Below are 23398 nucleotides of genomic sequence, written 5' to 3' on the forward strand. Positions count from 1 at the left end.
AGACGCCAATGTTTCTTTACTATTTTTTTGATTAAAAAATGTTGGTCCGAAAAACCCGTAATGAAGGGCCATGCATAAGCATCTTGTCCTCCAGTGGCAGCTGGTTTTTCTGCAAGTAGGATATTTCTATCTAGTTTTTCTACCTCAGAAACCCTTTCTTTTAAAGCATCAGCAGAATATCCTTTTCCAGAAATCTCTGAGTCATCACTTCTGCCTGTACTTTGAAATCTTCCACTTTTGTACAGTTACGTCGCAAACGTATGTATTGACTCTTAGGTATAGAGTCCAACCATTGGTGGTGGTGGCAGCACGAGGGATAAAGGCATTCCTGTCTGTTGTTTTAAAATATGTAGAGGTCAGAAATTGCCCCTCTTCTATCCTTATCTGCAAATCCAAGAAGTGTATGCATTGTTGATCCGCCTCATACTTGAAAACGCCCGTGCCCTTTGAAAACGACAGGTGTGTCGAAACTGGTCAGGGCGGAGCTACGCAGTGACATAATCACGCTCCCACGTGACCCTGGAAGCACGGATGTTTCGCAATATTTTGCTCTTTTTACTTATGCCGGCTTGTTTTTAACCTATGACTTGCTCGTTTTTTGGAACTTGCTTGTTTTTTAAATTGCTGTAACGCTCTACTAGCTTTTGCAATAAACCACCTATTTTTGCTAAGGAGATAATGCACATGTGGTTTATTTTCTTGTAATCCCTATGATCCATGGATTGGTATCCGGTGGACTAATACCATCATCCCACCATTAGTCTCAGAGGAGGATTACCTGTGGAGATACCGAGGAGCCTGGAGGCTGGAGGATCTTCCATAATCCCTGCAGAGGTTTATATCTGCAGATGCAAGTTTAGACCTTACACTCTGAGGTCCTACAGTTCTGGTAAGGGTCCACCCTTTATTATCCTGTGTGGCACTGGAGAATCTTTCATCGCTGCGGTGGCGGATGACTGCTTTATTTTCTATCTGCAGACACATCTATCAGTGTTAACCTGAAGTCTTTGGTCTTTCCTCCCTTTATTGGACTATCATTTTTACTGCATTGTTTTTTGCATGTGGATACAAATTGAACTTTTTTGTATCCATTGGTTGTCTTACCCTAGGACACCTAATATCATACACTACCACTTTTTACACTTGGACGTTAATTAGTATTATTGTTGATATTTTCTTCACTGACAGATATTTTGTGATGTGAATTATCTGTTTAGTTGTTTCACATTTTTTCAATTACATGTTATTAATGTTATTTATCATTTATTCAAATCCTTTTTGGTATCACTTAGCGCAACTATCTATTTTCCTTATTGCTTGTTTCATGAATATCACATGTTAATGTTGCTGCTTGAAACCTATTTTTTGAATATTTGCTTAATCAATTTTATTTGAGGCTGATTAGCGCAGGAGTAACCCCCTATATTTCCATTTGCCTATATGATATAGCTTCTACTAATAACATCCTTACATTCCCTGCTCTGTGTGATATTCATGGTTTACCCAGTAATGAACTTTTTCGGCATTTACAGATTACAAATTTCTATACGCGAATCATTGAGATGGGTTCAATACTCAACCAATTATCACAGTTTGAACGGATCTGCAAAAGCGACCCTCATACTAGAGGTCTGATCTCACTTCTTTATAAACATCTTAATTCCCCTCTCACAGATACTCACTTACACATCTGGTGGGAATGTCGAATAGCTCAAACCTTTTGGATCAAAATATTCAACATGGCACTTCTTTCTCTCCTTTTCTTAGCAATTTCCTTTTTTTTCCTGCTTATTATTCATCAACAAGTAAATTTGGTATTTTCTTCTCTTCTGTTTTTTCAACAATTGTCTGCATATATAATTTAGAGTTTGGACTATTTACCTAATAGATTCCTTTATTAATACAACACATTTTTTTAGGGTCAGTTCAGGTATTTCAGAAACAACGCACAGGAGATGTATGCTCCTTTTCTTGTATGTCACGATAACTATTTTTATCTTCTTGGGACTTTAGCTTTCTCATATTTTATTTATTTATCTTTCCTCTCATGTACCCCCTCCCATCGACAGTTTGAACTCATTAGGGGTGGATGGGTGGTCCGGAGGCACGCTAAGGCTGCGTACACACGAGCCTTTTCATCGATCCAACCCGATCGTGTGGGGCCCATTGGTCAGCTAACCTTCGGTCAAAAAAATGTGAACTTGCTTTTAAATTGAACAGATGGACTGGTAACCGATAGGTCAAAACCGTTCGTTAGTACGGAAAACCATCGGTTAAAAACCCGTTCATACTCAGAATCAAGTCGACGCATGCTTGGAAGCATCGAACTTCGTTTTTTTCAGCACGTCGTTATGTTTTACGTCACCGCGTTCTGACACGATCGTTTTTTTAACTGATGGTGTATACGCACGACAGACCATCAGTCAGCTTCATCGGTTAACCGATGAGAGCGGTCCTTCGGACCGTTCTCATCGGATGGACTGATCGTGTGTACGCGGCCTAAGCCTGATATAAGGTATAGTCCTTTTTTTTATTATTTTCTTTAGTCCCTTATGCCGAAAAAAAAAAATTGTTTTTTCTGTATTTATCGGTTAACTTGCTCGCTCTCCGGTGCCTTCTTCGGGGCTGGCCGCCGCTATCTTCTTTTTAGCTCTATTACTAGCGGTGGCGCAGCCCGCTCTTCTTTGCCTTCTTCTTTTCTTCAGATGTTGATGATTTATATAGGCCTCGTATGACGTCATAGTCTCATCATGCTCTGGGACCGGAGCATGATGGGACTGTGACGTCATAAAAGGCTCATAGAATGAGCTCAAGCTGCCAGCTATGTCTTTTGGGTTTGTCATTTTATGTCCCTGTTTGTCTAAGAAGAATGGGATTCTGGTTTGCTATGATAAAAGTTTACCAGGTTTATTACCTTGAGAGTACCAAGAGAGGTGAAGGAGCCAAAGGTAGAAATCGTAGTATTTTTATAAGTACTGTAGGCGCATAATTTGTTCCTTACTTTCCTTATTTCGTTTGTGATGCTTTGTGTATGGTTTTGTTTGTTTAGGGCTTCAAGTGTTTTGATACTGTCAAGGAGAGAGTTAACGGTCATATTTTTTTCTTCTTTTCCTGGGCACCCAACTTTAGGAATATTTCTCTTAAAAATGATTTATGGGCATTCCAAAGGATCGCAGGATTGGAAACAGACCCTGTGTTGGAGTTAAAGAAGGCAGAAATCTCAGCTGTTCCTGAGTTTCCATGGCACTAAGTAATGATGCATTCAAGCGCCATGGAGCGTGTCTAGGTGTTGTGGGGGTAATGGGAAAAAGTAATGGATACCGAGGCATGGTCTGACCAAGTAATGGTTTCAATCCTAGATTGAGATTTTTTTTGTAATAGTGCCTTGGAGGTCAGGAACAAGTCTATCCTGGAGTATGATTGTTGGGTGTTTCAGAAGAAAGAGTAGTCACTCTCAGTACCATGTTGACATCTCCAAGGGTCGTAAAGGTCTTCGAGGGAGATTAGAGATGACAAGGCCGTGGATTTTCTATGTTTGATATTGGAGGAGTCCAACTGGGGGTCTATGACTTAGTTAGTCTCCACATATTATAATTCGGTCTCTGGGGTAGTGTTGGATTTTTTGGATTATAGAATCATAAAAGGACCTTTGGTGGATATTTGGAGCATATATGCTTACAATAATAAGGTGTTGATTATTGAAGGAGACAGATAATATTAGGTATCTCCCGAGGGATCTTGTTCGAGATGATTGAGGGTAAATGCTATGGAGGATCGAATTGGTATCATGACTCCTCTTTTTTTCTTATTAGCATGTGCGTGGAAGCAGTGAGTGAACAATTTGTGGGAGCATTGGGGAGACTTATTGTAACAGCTCTGGTGAACGGAGTGAACCACAACTGCGGTTAGCAAGGATTTCAATGCACTTCTCTATGTGAGAGTTCAGTATTGGACCCCAGGTATCACTCCACACAAACAGGAGTTTGGGGGTTCTCTACATCATCTCTCTCTCACATAAGGAAAGGCGTTGAGCTACTAAGGTAGGACGTATTACAACATGCGACCAAACCTTAGCGTTTGAAATTTTACCATACACGTCAAAATTCCAATGCACTTCAATATGCAAGTGACCATCAGTACGGGACCCCAGGTGTCACTCCAAACAGAACAGGAGTTTGGGGGTTCTCTACATCATATCACTTAAACATAAAGAAGTGCATTAGGCCACTAAGGGAGCTGGTATGAAATACCTTCAACCCTTAGCATAGAAAAGTTTAAGCGAACATGTTCAGCAACTTAGGGTAAGGGCCCATAAAGAAGTTACAACTTATGTCAAGCACATAGTAAAAAGGAATTGTAAAAGCAACTAATAATTGCGTAAGAGAGGCAAATATAGCTCAGGTAATTTGAGAGTATATGTCTCTTTAAGGCTTCGTACAGACGACCGGACAGTCCGCTGAAAACGGTCCGCCGGACCGTTTTCAGCGGACATGTCCGGCCGGAGATTTCTGTCTGAGGGTTGTACACACCATCAGACAGAAATCCGCGCGTACACGATCCGCGGTGACATGGCCGCGCCGTTGTCGCGACGATGACGCGGCGACGTGCGCGGCCCTGGAAGTTCAAAGCTTCCACGCATGCGTCAAATCATTTCGACGCATGCGAGGGATGGCGGCCGATTGGACATGTACGGTGAGTCTGTACAGACGACCGAACATGTCCGACGGACAGGCTTCCAGTGGACATGTTTCTTAGCATGCTAAGAAACATTTGTCCGCTGCAAAATGGTCGGCTGGACAAATGTCCGCTGGAAAAATGTCCGCTGGAAACCTGTCCGGTCGGCCGTACACACGACCGAACATGTCTGCTGAAACTGGTCCGTGGACCAGTTTCAGCAGACATGTTCGGTCGTGTGTACAAGGCCTCAGATGTTCCTCAGCAAACAGCTGTAAGCACAACAGTCAGTCCCAAGTAGTATGTTAATAGCTACAAGCCAGAGTTAATAATAGCAAATGTTTTAGGAGGAATATATGCAGCAGATTTTTCTATAGTACTACAAGTGAAACAATTTCTACTTATCCGTTTGCAGGGCTTGAGTGTAGAAGCAAGGGATTCTGTAGTGTAGGGTGTCAGCAAGGAAGATCTCTTAGGTTGTATCCGGCAATGGCAGTCTGATGCAGTTAACGTAGCAGCATATAATGCTGGAGTTGCAGCCTGGATTGGTTTGAAGCATGGGGAACGATGGCACCAGTGGTTGTAGAATGGCCAAGCTACGGCTGACAATGATAGAATAGAATTGTTACACACTGTTCTGTTTATACCCGACAGGCATGTGTGCCCTATACATTGCGTTCCAGGATGGAACGGATAGTGAGCGCTTAAAAGGGTGTTAAGCCCCTTCACATTCAAGGAGGTAATCGTCAGTGATATTGTGAGGGACTAGACGTGTATGTCTTGTTGGTACTGAGGTGAACTGTCTCTGTATGAAGCAAATGTGATAAGAAGGGGGGGAAGAGATCAAGGGAAGCTTACTGTGGATATTCAAGCAGTTACACTAAAAGGTATAGTCTGGGTTGGAGTCTGTAAGATACAGAGGATCCAACCCAGCTATTCAATAACAGTGAAGGTTAGATGTACTTATAAAGAAATACCTTATAAACTGTTAATACAAAATGTTGGTGTTGAATAGTGAATGAGTGTAACAGATAAGTGTGCCTAGCACACTAAAACTGGGAAGCGTGGAGAGAATTCCAAACGCGGTTCTACTCCTCCACTAGTAAAAATGCCCCAGTTATTCAGTTGCTTGAGCCCATATTTGGGGGTGTGTATGGAAGCTTGCTGATTGTGGTACATGACCAGTAGCTTGGTAGGATAACCCCATTTATAGGGTAGCTTATGCTCATTGTCCTCTAGGTCTGCAACATTTAGGCGGAGCATCTGAATAGTTGCAGTGTGGTCATCTTGTGTGTGCACTACTGTGTTGTGAGCTTTAGTGGCCTCAGATAAGTGCTGCTCAATATGGGTAGTGCGGTCTTCTAGGCAGGTGACCTTGTCCTGTAGTTGGTTAATGGACACTTTCAATTCACGGTGGGGATCTGCCTGTAAGCAGTGCAGCATAACCTTGAGAGAGTGCTCAGATGCTGGAATTTTAGAGGTGGGGTAGGCAGCTAGGGGAAGAGTGACTGGATATTCTTCTGTGGGATTATAGGTCCCAGCGCCATATTGCTGTTTCAAAGGGGGCTGCTTTTCAGGGGAGTGTACGGGGTCCTCCATATCGATGGAGGGATTCTCTGCTGACGATTGATTGGTCCAGCGGGCGCTCCGAGTCTCCACACTCCCAGTCGGCACCGTTTTGGTTCTTCTGTAAGGGCTGCATGTTGAAATCGAGCAGTCTGCAGGGACCCTTGGGCTTAGATTTCACTTTGGACATAGTCTGTATTTTGCCCTGTGTGTCCCCCTCTGACTTGGAGAGCAGATGAAGGCTATGCTGTGGCTGGTGAGGGTGAGGAGGATCGTGGAGGAGCAGAGCACTGTGATCAATCTTCCGTGGCCAGGCCACGCCCCAAGCAAGTTTTTTTTTTTATCTTTATGAGTTCTATGCATTAACATAAAAAAAACTTATGTGTGTAGCAGCCTCCCCGGCACCCCCTAATTACTTACCTTAGAATTACTTCTCTCCAGCAATTTCCACAAATGTCTAAGCCGTCTGGGACACTCCTGATTGGCTGAGACACAGCAGTGGCATCATTGGATATTATAAAGTTTACAGATTACTTAAAAGAGAAGTTCAGTATTTTTTTGTTTTAAGGATCATACATACCTAGGTTGATGCAGCATCGGCCACCGCAGTCTGCTCTGCCCCCCCCCCCCCCCAGAGCACTGAAGCACTGGGCTGTGGAGGGGGCGGGGGTGGCTGGTTTTGGCTTCAGGGTAATAAGCTTAAAGCATAACTCCACTTTTGTTGAGAAAAAAACATTTCCCTCTGGGTGATCTATGTACATTACAAGGATTATAGCAACCTTTGCTGTAGACCTACCTTTTGTTATTCTGAAGAACTCCATGTGTGTTTGTCTGTGCCTCTGGGCAAGGGGGTCAAATGGGAGTGGTTTTAAAATTGACTGTCAGGTGCGCAGCTGCAGGGCACTAATGAGGAAATCTGCTGGGCCTGCATCCCTTTAGGTGTGCGCCTATTGAAAGTATCTCTCCAAAATGACATTTATGTTGCAGGGGATGCCTGAAATCTGACTTGTATCTTAGGCAGACTTCTGAGAAAATTAGTGAGCCAATCACACAAGCAGGAAATTATGTTTCTTGGGAGTGGTCAGTACACCAGAACAACCCCATGTAGCCATATTGTAATGCATTCTCAGAAAATTACAGTAGCTGCAGATTGAAAAGGAAAGGTAATTTTTAATATCATTCAATTAAAATATGATTAGTGTCGCAATTATATGTGCTATATTATTTTTTCTTTATTTGCCATCTTTTTCCCCACGAAAGTGGAGTTACCCTTTAACCACTTCCCGCCCAGCCTATAGAAAAATGACGGTCAGGAAGTGGTTCAGTTACCCTGACTAGGTGTCATATGATATCCAGCAGGATAAGCGCGGCGCTCTGTGGTGCGGTGTGTCATTCCAACGGAAGCTTTTTACCACGTGATCAGCCATTTATCGGCTTTTCCTCACTCGCGTCTAATAGACGCGAGTAGAGGAGAGCAGATCGGCGGCTCTCCTGAGAGGATGGGTCTATGCTGATTGTTTATAAGCGCAGCCCCCCGTGGATGCCCACCCAGGACCACCAGGGATGACTCCAGGACCACCAGGGATGCCCACAGAGGGTGCCCACTAGGTATGCCACTCTGGACCACCCGAGATATGCCAATTAGTGTCCAGGCAGATACCAATCAGCAATGTCTGATATACAAAAAGAGCACTGCAGACCACTAAGCTCTGAAGAAAGGGGTACGCCCCTGAAACGCGTCAGCTGTAATATTGACTGTTGGTTCAAACGATTATTCGTGTTCCACTGATGTTGCTGGACATCTGCTGCACTAATTTTAAAGCCTGATTTTAACTCCAATTTTGTGAGTATAACTATTGATTTTAATATTTGAATAAATTCATTTTATCAGTATCACACTAGGTCGGTGCGCCCTCCGCTCTTTTTTCTCCTTTATAATCAGCAATGTCTGCCAGTGCCATCAGTGTTGCCTATCAGTGCCATCAGTGCCACCCATTGGTGCCCATCAGTGCCTCCTATCTGTGCCCATCAGTGTCAATCAGTGCTGCCTATCAGTGCCACCCACAAGTATTCAGCAGTGCAGCCTTTCAGTGCCCATCAGTGTCACCTATGAGTGCCCATCAGTGTCACCTATCAATGCCCAAAAGTGCCACCTATCAGTGCTGCCTACCAGTGCCCATCAGTGCCGCCTTTCAGTGCCCATCATCAGTGCCACCTCATTGGTGCCACCTCATCGGTGCCACCATGTCAGCGCCCATCAGTGCAGCCTCATCAGTGCCCATCTGTGTATCATTTTGTTACAAAATTTTCTGTATTTTTTTATTTGTTTAGTAAAAAATAAAAACCACAGAGTTGATCAAATATCACCAAAGAAAGCTCTATTTGTGGAAACAAAATGATACAAATTTTGTTTGGGTACAGTGTAGCACGACCACGCAATTGTCATTTAAAAAGTGACAGCGCTGAAAGCTGAAAATTGGCTTGGGCAGGAAGGGGGAAAGTGCCTGGTATCGAAGTGGTTAAGAAAGGCTGATGTAGATTAAGAATACTGGTTGTCATTCTTGTTTTCCTTCCTCTAGAATGATATTGTTTGTCTTTTATATACTTGTTATATATACTTGTTACAGCATACTGCATAAGAATTAAAAAAAAAGATGGTAATTGTATTTATTAATATACATTTGTTATATTTTTCTAATTTAGCTCCAGCTGGATGGAAAATATGGCAACCAAACCTGTGGACTTTGTGGAGATCCTATGCAGAAGAGCATTTTTGAAAACATGGGTAAGGATTAGATTTATTTTAATAATACTAGATGAATAGGAAATATTAGGAAAAGTAAATCTAAAGCCAAAATGTTTTTTTTTTGTTTGTCTTTGTTTTTTGTTTTTTTACACCCTTTAACCACTTCCTTACTGGGCACTTAAACCCCTTCCTGACCAGAGGACTTTTTGCGATTCGGCACTGCGTTGCTTTAACTGACAATTGCGCGGTCGTGCGACGTGGCTCCCAAACAAAATTAACGTCCTTTTTTCCCCACAAATAGAGCTTTCTTTTGGTGGTATTTGATCACCTCTGCGGTTTTTATTTTTTGCGCTATAAACAAAAATAGAGCGACAATTTTGAAAAAAAAAAAACTTTTTTACTCGTTGCTATAATAAATAGCTCAATTTTTTTTTTACGTTTTTTTTTTTATCCTCAGTCTAGGCCGATACGTATTCTACATATTTTTAGTAAAAAAAAAAAAAAAATCGCAATAAGCGACTGGTTTGCGCAAAAGTTATAGCGCCTACAAAATAAGGGACAGAATTATTATTATTTTTTTTTTTTTTACTAGTAATGGCGGCGATTTTATTGGGACTGCGACGTTATGGCGGACACTTTTGACACATTTTTGGCGCCATTCACATTTATACTGCAATCAGTGCTATAAATATGCACTAATTACTGTATAAATGTGACTGGCAGGGAAGGGGTTAACACTAGGGGTGAGGAAGGGGTTAAATGTGTACCCTAATTAGTGTTCTAACTGTGGGGGAAGGGGGGTGACTGGGGGGGTGACCGATGCTGTGTCTCTATGTACAAGAGACACAGATCCGTCTCCTCTCTCCCCTGACAGCACCGCTGTCTGCGAGAGCCGGGAATGAGAGATGATCTCATATGTAAACATATGAGATCATCTCTCATTGGCCGCACAGATCGCCTAGGAAACGGCCGCTCCGATTGGCCGTTCACGGCGATCTGTGACTGGCTGTGTCCAAGGGACACGGCCAGCACAGCAGTTCCCCGCTGCGCGCTCGGGAGCGCGCGCGGGGAACGTGCAAAGGGGAGGCCGTAAAAAGACGGCCTGTTAGAGTTTGGGAGCCGCGCTGAGGCCGTACAAAGTCGTACGACCGTCAGCTAGTGGTTAAAATCTGCACTATTTTTATTAGAAAATGATTTAAACCCCCCCAAACTATTATGTTTTCTGAAGGTATGAGCTCTGTTTTTTATGCCTGTATTCGCACAACTATTTATCCCCTAGTTATTTTGTATTTCAGGAAAATTATTTCCCTGCTGAATTTACTTGTGGCAATTTCCTCACCAGTGATTTTTAACAATAGCTGATTTTAACATTTATTACATTATACACAAGTTGGATGCTGTGAAATGTTTATCTTCTCTTTCTCTGGTTCAAGCAAACCTGTAGTAGATTGTTATCTACTCTCCTAAATTTAAGGGTCAACTGTTGAACATCATTAGGAGGGGATATATTGCAAAAAAAAATGAAATTATAATTAGATTTCCTGGCACTAGATCTTTAATAGAAATGTGGCCTTAGGAAAGCATAACAATGTTTTCTTAATCTTTTGCTTGTGTAATTATTCTCCATGTGCTTTTTTTCTAATACTAAGTCTTCCTATTATTGTTAGCTTCATTTAGTGGCCAAAATCCTGTATATTTTTCTGGAAAACCTCAATCAGAAAATAAACCATTTTTTTTTTGCCATTAGATGGAGCTGACGATCATAGGACGTCATAGGTTTAGAGAAAATTAGGGGAATATTTGTGCAGACAGGACAAATGTTTTATAAATAGACTGTAGCTTTAAATGCTAATATTAAATCATCTTAGTTTCTATAGTAAAAAATAAAAGTTTTTTGGCTGTTACTCACTTAACCACTTGACCACTGGGCACTTAGGGCCAGATTCACAGAAGAGATACGACGGCGTATCTTTGATACGCCGTATTATCTCTCAGAGTATCTATGCGACTGATTCATATAATCAGTTACGCATAGATAGCCCTAAGATCCGACAGGTGTAATTGACTTACACCGACGGATCTTAGGATGCAGTACCTCGGCCGCCGCTGGGGGGAGTTTGCGTCGTATTCCAGCGTCGGGTATGCAAATGAGGATTTACGGCGATCCACAAAGGTTTTTCCCATCGTTACGTCGGCGCAAGTCTTTTTTTCCCGTCGCAAAGTTAGGTGTGCTATTAACATGGTGTAAAATTACTCCACCATGTTAAAGTATGGCCATCGTTCCCGCGTCGCTTTTGAATTTTTTTTTTTCCGGCGTAAGTACGTTACGCACGTCGCGATTCACAAACACGTCGGGCCACGGGAGCGCGGAGCATGCGCAGAACGTCCGGCGCGGGAGCGCGCCTAATTTAAATGGTGCCCGCCCCATTTGAATGGGGCGGGCTTGCGCCAGACGACTTTACGTTACACCGCCGCAAGTTTCCAGGTAAGTGCTTTGAGGATCAGGCACTTACACTGAAAACTTGCGGCGGTGTAACGTAAACGGGTTACGTTACACGGCCCGCAATTATTCGTGAATCTGGCCCTTAAACCCCCTTGATAACCAGACCAATTTTCAGCTTTCGGTGCTCTCACAATTTGAATGACAATTACTCAGTCATACAACATTGTACCCAAATGAAATTTTCGTCCTTTTTTTCACACAAATAGAGCTTTCTTTTAATGGTATTTAATCACCGTTGGGTTTTTTATTTTTTAAGCTATAAGAGAAAAAATACTGAAAGTTCTGTAAAAAAAAAAAAATTGTCTTTGTTTCTGTTATAAAATTTAGCAAATTAGTATTTTTTCTTCATTCTTTTGCATAATGTGAAAGATGAAGTTACGCCATATAAATATATACCCAACATGTCACCCTTCAAAATTGCACACGCTCGTGGAATGGCGCCAAACTTCGCTACTTAAAAATCCCTATAGGCGACGTTTTAAATATTTTTACTGGTTATATGTTTTTAGTTACAGAGGAGGTCTAGGGCCAAAATGATTTCTCTCGCTCTAACGTTCGCGGTGATACCTCACATGTGTGGCTTGAACACCGTTTTCATATGTGGGCGGGACCTACGTGTGCTTTCGCTTCTGCATGCGAGCACACGGGGACAGGGGCGCTTTAAAAAATATATATATTTTATTGTTCGCTTTACTTTACTTTATTTTAGTTTGACACGTTTTTCCGCAAAAAATAAAAAATTTGGATCACTTTTATTCCTATTACAGGGAATGTAAACATCCCTTGTAATAGGAATATGGCATGACAGGTCCTCTCTACAGTGAGATATGGGGTCAATAAGACCCCATATCTCACCTCTAGGCTGGGAAGCCTGAAAAAAAAAATCCTGGCTTTGATCGTAGCGTTGAGTCGGTAGAAGCAGGAGGGGGCAGAGTATTGCAGGGTATTGCAGAGTATTGCGGGGTATTGCAGAGTATTGCAGGGTATTGCAGAGTATTGCGAGGCATTGCGGGGTATTACAGGGCATTGCAGGGTATTGTGGGGTATTGCAGGGTATTGCAGAGTATTGCAGGGATTGAACAGTATGGGGCAGAGTATTGTGAGTATTGGGAAGGGATGGATGGATGACTGGATCTGTGACTGCATTTGTCACAGATCCAGCCCACAGCACTGCTGCTGCCTCCACTCTCTCCCCTCTCCTCTCACACTGTACCGTTCGGTACAGAGAGGGGAGGGATGAACCGGCGTCATCACATGACGTCGGTTTGTTTACAAGTGATCGCTCCATCATTGGACGGAGCGATCACGTGGTAAACTGCCGCTATCCGCGGCGATTTACCGTGATGCGCCGGGTCCTCTGGACGTCCTCCCAGAGTTAAGGAACCGCCTTGTAGACATATTTTGTCTATGGGGCGGTGATTAACTGCTTAAAGTGGATGTAAACCCGAAAATATATTTTTTTTTTGCTGTCACAATGTAGAGTATAAGATTTCCTATCATCTGTGCCCAGTCTTACCACATAGAGTTAATCCAGCTCTGAGCAATCCTCTTTTATTGTTCAGTGAAATAAAACGGACTTACAGAGAAAAATCTTAGTCCGTTCCGCCCCCTTGCTTTGAATGACAGGTTATTTGGCTGGCTTTTAATAAAAAAATTGGGGTGGACCTCCGCTTTAAGGGTACACAAAAAGTGGAAGAAAACATTTTTTTGGACTGTCTCAAGAATTTCAAAGGGGGCTAAGTGTAAAACTACAAAAAGAACAGACAGGAAGGCACAAGCACTACCAAAAATGTATTGGAGAGTTAAAACTGAATAAACAATGAATACTCACAAAAGGTACATGTCAGAGTGTGTAAGCCACAAGATGCCAACAATGCAGGATACGAGTACTCCAACAACACCCACTATGCTGGCAAACTGATGAGTTTTTTGAGGGTACACCAACTTCTAACTAAGCTGACCATCCCATCCATATTCAGGTGCATAAATACAGACACACAGCATAGCCCCTCCCAAGAATGGAAAGGGTGGAGCCAGAGAGGATCAATGACTAATCACACAATACAAATTTAAAAGTGGTACAAAAAGAAATATACAATAAAACCTATATGTGAATGTACCCAAAAGTTTGCGTACCGCTTTAGTAACACTATTTCCCCAACATTTGCCACCAACTGCAATTTATTTCTGTCTTTACACATAATCTAAAATAAGAGACTAATTCAAGGTTTATGATAATAAAGCCTTCTGGTACTGCAGGCAACATTTAAAAACGGAATTCCTGCTTACACCTAACTAGTCTTAAAACTGTCCCCTCCCCGTTCTAACACCTATGCTAACTAATATATGTAAGAAAGATCTGTATACTTACCTATTTGTAGGCCTTTGCCTCCTCTCCCCAAGTCATGTTTGCTTATAGGCAGGTGCAGTTTACTTTCTCCACTGTAGGTGGCACTGTTGTTGGAGAGGAAGTCAAGAGGAAGAGGGTTCCTCTATGGTTTCCCAACTCACTTGGTCAGCTATCCTATTAGATGCTGCTACCACCCTATGTGTACTCTAGTAGCCATCTTGGGTCAGGAAGAGCCCATTTAAGTCCCCTGACTCCCGGTTTTTGCGAATTGATCGAGTATGGATGGGTAGCCTCCTGTTAGGGGCAGTAGTAGTTATAAAGGAAAGATTTCCGATGAGACGGCCAGACCCCACATGAGCTCATTAAAGACACTGGGGCAGATCCACAAAGAATTACGCCGGCGTATCTATTGATACCGCGTAATTTAAAACTTCCCTCGTCGTATCTTTGTTTGTGTCCACAAAACAAGATACAACGGCATCTCGGGTCGATCCGACAGCGTACGTCTTAGTACGCCGTCGGATCTAAGATGCAATTTTTCGGCGGCTGCTAGGTGGCGTTTCCGTCGAATTCCGCGTTGAGTATGCTAATTAGCTAGTTACGGTGATCCACGAACGTACGTCCGGCCGGCGCAATTTTTTTACGTTGTTTGCGTTCGGCTTTTTCCGGCGTATAGTTAAAGCTACTGTTATGAGGCGTACTCAATGTTAAGTATGGCTGTCCTTCCCGCTCGAAATTTGAAATGTTTACGTCGTTTGCGTAAGTCGTTCGCGAATAGGGATTTGCGTAAATACGTCACCGTCGGAAGCATTGGCTTGTTCCGGGTTAATTTTGAGCATGCCACTGGGATACCCCCACGGACGGCGCATGCGCAGTTAAAAAAAACTTTGTTTACGTCGGGTCACGACGTATTTACATAAAACACGCCCCCATCACAGCCATTTGAATTCCGCGCCATTACGCCGCCAAAGATACACTACGCCGCCTTAACTTACGGCGCAGATTCTTTGTGGATTCAAAAAAGTTATGGCGGCGTACCCACTCTCTTCACATTACTGGAAACCTTGGCCCAGATTCTCGTATAATTGCCTAAAACTTGGCGGGCGTAACGTATCTGATTTACGTTACGCCGCCGCAAGTTTTACAGGCAAGTGCTTTATTCTCAAAGAACTTGCCTGTAAAGTTGCGGCGGCGTAGCGTAAATCACCCGGCGCAAGCCCGCCTAATTCAAATTAGCCGGGTAGGGGGCGTGAAGCATTTAAATTAAGCGTGTTCCCGCACCGAACGCACTGCGCATGCGCCGTCCGAAGAATATCCCAGGGTGCATTGCTCCAAATGACGTCGCAAGGACGTCATTGGTTTCGACGTGAGCGTAAATGGCGGAAATGCGCCTCATATACCCAGGGCAACTTTACGCCGGGACAAGCCTAACGTAAATGTCGAACTTCACTGCGTCGGCCGCGCGTACGTTCGGGAATTCGCGTATCTAGCTAATTTGCATACTCGACGGGGAAAAACGATGTCGGCGACACTTATCGGCAAAAAAAAAAAAAAAAAGCGTCAGATCTGTCTTTTTGTTTTTTTCACTTTTTTGTGTCATACCAATGCAAACAAAATTAATAAACATGAGAATGCCTAAATGTTTGTAATTTTCTGTGCTAAGTGGTGCATTATCTGACAGAAATGCAGGGGTGCCAGTATTTTTGGCCATGACTGTATGCATTAATACACTGCAACAGTTTGAACTCAGTAATGTGAAAACCTCTAGGGTTGGGATTATATAGGCAACAAAAAAATATATATTCAAAAAGTATAAAAAATATATTTTTTAATACATATATATAGAAAAAAGTACAACATTACATTATTACATTACAGTACAAAATATAATACAAAAAACACTGATTACAGACATATAAATAGCAGATAGACACCATGCCATATTTCAACAAAAGTTCCCCCAAAGGGTAAACTTTGAAAAGTTGGCTAATCCGACGCGTTTCCGATCAAAAATGTTTTAAAGTTTGATCTTCATCAGGGATGTTGTGTGTCTTTAATATCTGAATGAGGAAAAAGATTAATTTAAAAAAGAAAAAAAGAAAGACAATAAAACATGTCCAATAATATACATATGTTTCACAAAAGTGCAGTGATTACTCACTTATTAGTGCCTATGAGTGTGTCTCCATTCTACACCTGAACAGCCTCCACACTGCAAGAAGATCGGGCAGATCCGTGATCTAAGTCCACAAAGAAATCGCCAAACCTATCTCAGAGATTGAGACCAAAAAGGTCAAAAATTGTGTTTTGAACACTGAATCTGAGAAGAAAGTATAATATGGGATAAGCTACCAAGATCCTCATTAAAAATGGGTGTGTGTCGTAAAACGGACACAAACTAAAACAATTACAGTATATATCTGGGGTACCATATCTGCTTCTGGTATATGTAAAGCATCTGATCTTGAGAGCTGATCCATTATTTATCAAGTGGGAATTTTTTAGTTTGTGTCTGTTTTTAGACACACACCCATTTTTAATGAGGATCTTGGTAGCTTATCCCATATTATACTGTATATTATTGGACATGTTTTATTGTCTTTCTTTTTTCTTTTTTAAATTAATCTTTTTCCTCATTCAGATATTAAAGACCCACAACATCCCTGATGAAGATCAAACTTTAAAAGTTTTTGATCGGAAACGCGTCGGATTAGCCAACTTTTCAAAGTTTACCCTTTAGGGGGAACTTTTGTTGAAATATGGCATGGTGTCTATCTGCTATTTATATGTCTGTAATCAGTGTTTTTTGTATTATATTTTGTACTGTAATGTAATAATGTAATGTTGTACTTTTTCTATACATATGTATTAAAAAATATATTTTTTATACTTTTTGAATATATATTTTTTCGCTGCCTATATAAACCCAACCCTAGAGGTTTTCACATTATACATTTACAAGGGATGATGGCAACCACATGGTCACTTGTATAGGCTGGTTTATTTGAAACAGTTTGAACTCAGTCCCATAGCTTACCAAATTCACCTTATATTAAGAGGTCATATTTTAACACTATGCTGACATAATTTGGGTTTGATATAAAGTTTCAAAGGCATGGTCATACAAGATCTAATCAAGTTCTTTTTTTTGTCTCAGACATTCCTCACGCAGAGATTGAATATGGAAACGCTTACAAAGTAGAAGGTCCAAATGAGGACTGTCCAGATGTATTACCATATGAGATGTCATGTTCTAATGAAAATGTAAGTATAACACCTAAATGGGGAATCCACTTTTATTTAAAAATAATATAGCATTTAAAATAGTAACTCAAGCCATTTTGTAATTTAATGTTATTAAAAATTATCTGAAGTCACTGTAATTTTATAGCTGTCAAAACATTATATGTAATATATCAACCTGGAGGCATTCTATACACATTCTATACACACAATACAATTTCCTCAAATGCTGCAATGTCCAAATTTTGAGTATCCTCTGTAATAGGATTGTCATTTTTGGTGAGACACTGCCTAAGGGTTATTTACTTCTAAGTGGCGGTTCACACTACAGCGACATGAAAGTCGGCACGACTTTGCGAGGCAACTTAAAGCAACTTCGAGGCAACTTCAAGTCGCCTCCAGGACAGGCAACTTTGCCAGTGACCAATCAAACAATAATCAGATCTGTGGGAGGGAGGGGTTTGCCTGAGAAAACTATCTTCTCTTCCTGTAAAGTTGCTTCAGTTAAGACAGTGATCCGACTTTGGAGGCAACTTCAATTAAAATCAGTGGGTACAAGTTGCCTACAAGTTGCCTAGAAGTCTGCGGGCACGACGTATGTATGCATTCTCTTCTGCGCACCAGCATGTAGAGATGGGGCTCTTTACGTTTTTTTTCTTATTTATTTTATGTCCCTTTATTTATTTTAATTTTTTTGATCACTTTTATTCCTATTACAAGGAATGTAAACATCCCTTGTAATATAAATAAGCATGGCAGGTCCTCTTTATTGAGATATCTGAGGTCAAAAAGACCCCAGATCTTTCATTTACCCTTAGGCTGGATTCACACCTATGCATTTTTAGTGCTTTTTTCATTTTGCAGATTTTCACTACAGTCCATTTAACATGGTTTCCTATGGAACACGTTCTGTAGTGCAAATCTACAAAATGCAAAAACCACAAAAAATGCATAGATGTGAATCCAGCCTTAAAAGCAATAATAAAAAAAATTACACTTTGGGGTTGATTTACTAATTTCAAATAGACTGTGCACTTTGCAAAGTGCTGTTGTACTCTACAAGAGCAGTTGCTCCAGAGCTTGGTAAATGAGCAGAAGCTTTGCTGACTTCCAGCATCTAATCATGTGCAAGCAAAACTGCATTTGTTTTATTTTCCCTTCACGTGATTGGATATTCTTTGCAAAGTGAAGCTTTGCCTCATTTACTAAGCTCTGGAGCAGCTGTACTTACTAAGTGAAAATGCACTTTGCAAAGTGAAGCTTTGCCTCATTTACTAAGCTCTGGAGCAGCTGTACTTACTAAGTGAAAATGCACTTTGCAAAGTTCACAGTCTAAGGCCGGGTTCACACTGGTCCGACAAACGCTCCGACATTGGGAGCTCATGTCACATTGTCAGGGTACTAGCTCCATCTCTGACAGATTCCCGCACATGCCCAGTAGAATGACATTTCGGCGCATGCCTGTGCGTGGTTTGCGCGCACGCATGCGCGGTACGGCAGCGCGCCGTGTGCGTGGAAGCGAGCACGTGCACGTATGCGGCAACCCTGGGGCCAATCAGAGGCCGGACATTCCTATTTAAACCAGCAGCCTTCCCTGAACAGGTTGCTGGTTTGTCTTCAGCTCCTATGTGTTTACCTGTTGCCGTACCTGCCTATTTTGACCCGGAATTCCTGACGACTCTCCTCTCACCTGGAACCTCTGACCCTTTGGCTAACGTTACCTGGATTGCTGTTATCTCCTGCCCCTTGACCTTGGCTTGCTCTCATGGACTCCCTCTGAACTCTCCTGCCCTTGACCCTCGGCTTGTGACTCGGATTTGCCCTCATCTCCTGTGGACCCTACCAGACTCACCTACCAGTTCCTGCCTGACCAACGCTTGTCTCCAGTCTTCTGCACCTGCCCTGCTTCTGTCAGCTGCACCAAGTCTTCCTGCCAGCTCCCGGCGCCGGTGCCTCCTTGTGCCGTCCCTCCTCTGTCCCAACTCCAGGGAGTGGTCTGCACAGGGTCGCAAAGGTGAGCCGCCCTCAGCATCTCGGTCTCGGTGAGTACAGGTTCTGACACACATGATGTGTGAAAAACAATGTTTCCCTATGGGAGCCTTCTTAACTGGTCCGACACATGTCGGACCGACTTTGAAAATGTTCCCTGTACTACTTTGGTCTGACTTTGATCCTACTTCACTCCATTGAATATCATTGAAGTCGTCTTGCATGATTCGACTTTGGCATGCGACTTGTGCTCTGCTGATCTTGAGGGGGAACTCCACGCCAAATTTTAAATAAAAAACAGGCATGGGTTCCCCCTCCAAGAGCATACCAGGCCCTTGGGTCTGGTACGGATTTAAAGGGGAACCCCTACACCGAAAAAAACGCGCGGGGTCCCCCCAAGATCCAGACCCTTATCCGAGCATGCAGCCCGGCCGATCAGGAAAGGGGGTGGGGACGAGCGAGCGTTAATAAGGGGGTCCTCAGATGCCGTCCCCCCAACCTATGTGAATGAGTATGGGGTACATCATACCCCTACCCATTCACCTGGGGGAAAAGTGTAAAAAAAAAACACTACACATGTTTTTAAAGTAATTTATTAGGCAGCTCTGGGGTCTTCTTCCGACTTCGGGGGTCTCTTCTAACTTCAGGGTCTTCTTCCGACTCTGGGGGTCTCTTCCAACTCTCTGCTCTCTTCTTAGTGCTCTCCGGTGCTTTCTGCCTTCTGCCGGGCGCCTCCACTATCTTCTTGTAGCTCCTATACTAGGGGGGGGCCTGATCTTCTCTGCCGTCTTCTCCGCTGTCTTCTTCCCTCTTAGTCCTGTCCCAATGTTAACTCGACGTGCTCTCCTGCTGTAATGTCGTGTGCGTGGTGCGCGACCATTTATATAGGCAGGGGGCGTGGTCACCGGGTGATCATTCTTATGGTGTAGGAATCGCCAGCTGAAAAAGACAATATCTGAATGATGCCTGTAGCTGCACCCATCATTCAGAAATCCCTGCACAAAATCAAGGACGTCATATGACGCCCGGCAGGCGGGAAGTAGCTAGAGTATAATTTGATTTTTGAATCATGTGTTATCTGTGTTTCTTGTAGAAAGACAATGCTTGCAGAATACAATTGTATTTCTCTTAACATCTTATGTTTCTTAAACTGGGTATTTAATCCCTTTACGTTACACGTCAAGAATAAAATTGTTGTCATATTAGATATTTTCCTCTCTCCTCCGTCTCCTATTTTCTTTTCTTTTAAATGGTATTTTTAATCCCAAACCCTATATCATTTATAAAGATATAAAAAAGTAAGGGTCCCAACACTGAACCTTGGGGTACACCACTGATAACCTTAGACAATTCAGAGTAAGAACCATTAACCACTATTCTCTGAATTCTGTCTTTTAGCTGGTTTTCTATCCATTTCCAAACTGATCTTTTCAATCCTGTAGACCTAACACATTAGCCATGTGTGAGAAACTGTGTCAAACGCTTTTGCAAAAAGTAAACTATGTCCACAACCACCCCTCTGTCCAAGGTTTTACTTACCTCCTCATAAAAAGAAATCAGTTTGTTTGACAACTTCTGTCTTTCATGAATCCATGCTGTCTGTTGCTTAAAGATTTTTTTCCAGCAAGAACTCATCTATGTGTGTGTTTTAATAAACTCTCCAATATCTTCCTGACTATAGAAGTAAAACTAACAGGTCTATAGTTACTTGGTAAAGACTTTGATCCCTTTTAAATACAGGCACCACATTGGCCCTACTCCAATCCAGTGGTACTATTCCATTCCTTTTTACTATTAATATATTTGAATCATTTTTTGGGGTTCTTCATACTATCTTTTGCAATCTGTCGTTCATTAATGCATCCTGATTTCTTTTTGCATATTCTGTTATATTCTTTGTAACATTTAAATGATAATAGTGTTCCTTCATTTTTATATGTTTTAAAAGCTCTTCTCTTATTATTTTAGCTTTTAACTTGGGCCGTGAGCCACATAGATTTTGATTTTAGCCTTTTAAACATATTGCCCATGGGAATATACTTTGCAATGAGTTCATATACAGTCTTTTTGAAGAATTCCCATTTCTGTTTTTGTTCATCAATACCAATATTCCCGCCTTGGAGAGCAGCCCTCATCCTTGAAAATTGTTTTATATCCCATATGTGTTTGTTTCTTACAGCTAACATTAAATTAAATCATGTTATGGTCACTGTTACTCAGATGTTCTGGTATATGAATATTGGTAATAAACTCAGCATGGTTTGAAATCACCAGGTCCAGTAGAGCATCATTCCTAGTCAAGGCCTCAATAAACTGCACCATAAAATTGTTTTGTAATAGGTTTCTACATTTTTGCCCTTTAACTGTTCCAGCAGTGACATTACTCAATTTCAGGGTAGTTTAAAATCCCTATTATAATCGCTGTCCCATCCTTTTCTATCTGTACTAGGAGTTGCGTCTCCACCTCCTGATTAACACTGGGAGGTCTATAACAAACTCCAATGATAACCTTTGTAGTATGCACTCCCATGTATATTTTCACCCATAATGCTTTAGACTCATCGCACTCTCCATCAATTAGGTCCTCTTTCACACTCGCTTTGAGATCACTTCTCACTTATGCCCGATGAAGCTGACTGATGATCAGTCGTGCCTACACACCATCAGTTAAAAAAACGATCGTGTCAGAACGCGGTGACGTAAAACACAACGACGTGCTGAAAAAAATTAAGTTCAATGCTTCCAAGCATGCGTCGATTTGATTCTGAGCATGCGTCGATTTTTAACCGATGGACATACCTAAAGACGATCGTTTTTTTCTATAGGTTTTTTTATCCATCAGATAATTTTAAAACAAGTTCCTATTTTTTTAACCTATGGATAAATAACCGATGGGGCCCACACACGATCGGTTTGGTCTGATGAAAACTGTCCATCAGACAGTTTTCATCAGACTAACCTATGTGTGTATGCAGAATTAGAGACAGACACCACCACCCCTCTGTTTTACCCTGTCTTTCAGGAAGAGAACATGGCCAGGAATATTAATAGCCCAGTCATGTAAAGAATGAAGCCAAGATTCAGCAATATCAATTAAATCATAGTTCTCCTAGTGCTTTAGAGCTTCCAACACACCTATTTTGCTTGGCAGACTTCTGGCATTGGTGAACAAACACTTAATTCATTTTGTACATTTATTTTGCATATTTCTTGTTTAGTACAAATAGTACCATTTCTAATTGTTGATTGTAACATGGGAACCTTCATATTACCTGCCATAGCCCTTCCCCAGTCTTTCCCCATTCCATCCCCCAATAGGGGCTGACCCCTCTCTGACCTGTCTGACCCAATGTAATCTATTTCACCCTCCCCCTCAGGCCCCGTACACATGACCGAGTTTCTCGGCAGAATTCAGCCAGAAACTCGGTCGGAGCTGGATTCTGCCGAGAAACTCGGTCGTGTGTACACTTTTCAGCGAGGAAGCCGACGAGGAACTCGTCGGGCCTAAAAGAGAACATGTTCTCTATTTCCTCGTTGTTCAATGAGGAAAGTCGGCCCGCCGAAATCTCGGCAGCTTCCACACTGAACTCGACGAGGAACTCGATGTGTTTGGCACGTCGAGTTCCTCGGACGTGTGTACGGGGTCTGAGTCCTAGCTTAAAACCTCTTCCAGTCTTCTCATAAATCTCTCCCCCAGCACAGCAGACCCCCTTCCATTTATGTGCAAACCCTCTTTAGCATATAGGTTGTACCCCAGTGAAAGGTCAGCCCAGTGCTCTAAAAACCCAAATCCCTCCTTCTTACACCAGGTCTTTAGCCTTGCATTTAGGTCTCTAATCTCCCCCTGTCCTTCCTGTGTTGTGCATGGCACAGGAAATATTTAAAAGAATATCACCTTGGAGGTCCTTCCCTTCAACTTGCAGCCTAGTTCATTAAATTGTTTCTTAAGGAGCCTCCACCTTCAATATATTCTGCCATTGGTTCCAATGTGGACCAAGACAGCTGGGTCATGCCCAGCCCCTCCCAGTAATTTATCAACCCGGTCCACCACATGCCAAACCCTGGTACCAGGGAGACAGCAAACCATTTGGTTGAGGCAGTCCTGGAAACAAATTATTCTATCAGTCCTTCTGATTATAAAATCTCCTATTACCACCAACTGTCTAGGCCTACCTGCACTACCCTTACCACCCTCACTAGATGAGAACGGTCTGATGGACCGTTTTCATCAGTTAACCGATGAAGCTGACTGATCGTCAGTCGTGCCTACATACCATCGGTTAAAAAAACGATCGTGTCATAGCGCGGTGACGTAAAACACAATGAC

The 23398-nt window shown here is 42.3% G+C and overlaps 1 protein-coding gene across 1 annotated transcript in view; it reads left to right on the forward strand.

Moving 5' to 3' along the window:
• The first annotated feature begins 6475 nt into the window (after positions 1 to 6475).
• The window catches only part of LOC120916795, a 191478-nt gene continuing 174555 nt past the window's right edge, over positions 6476 to 23398 (forward strand). Inside the window, exons 1-3 of the mRNA XM_040327732.1 lie at positions 6476 to 6502; positions 8944 to 9025; positions 16997 to 17103. Of these exons, the coding sequence (XP_040183666.1) occupies positions 6476 to 6502; positions 8944 to 9025; positions 16997 to 17103 (216 nt within the window). The remainder of the gene's footprint in view (positions 6503 to 8943; positions 9026 to 16996; positions 17104 to 23398) is intronic.

Source organism: Rana temporaria, chromosome 11 (assembly GCF_905171775.1).
Source record: "Rana temporaria chromosome 11, aRanTem1.1, whole genome shotgun sequence".
Lineage (NCBI taxonomy): Eukaryota > Metazoa > Chordata > Amphibia > Anura > Ranidae > Rana > Rana temporaria.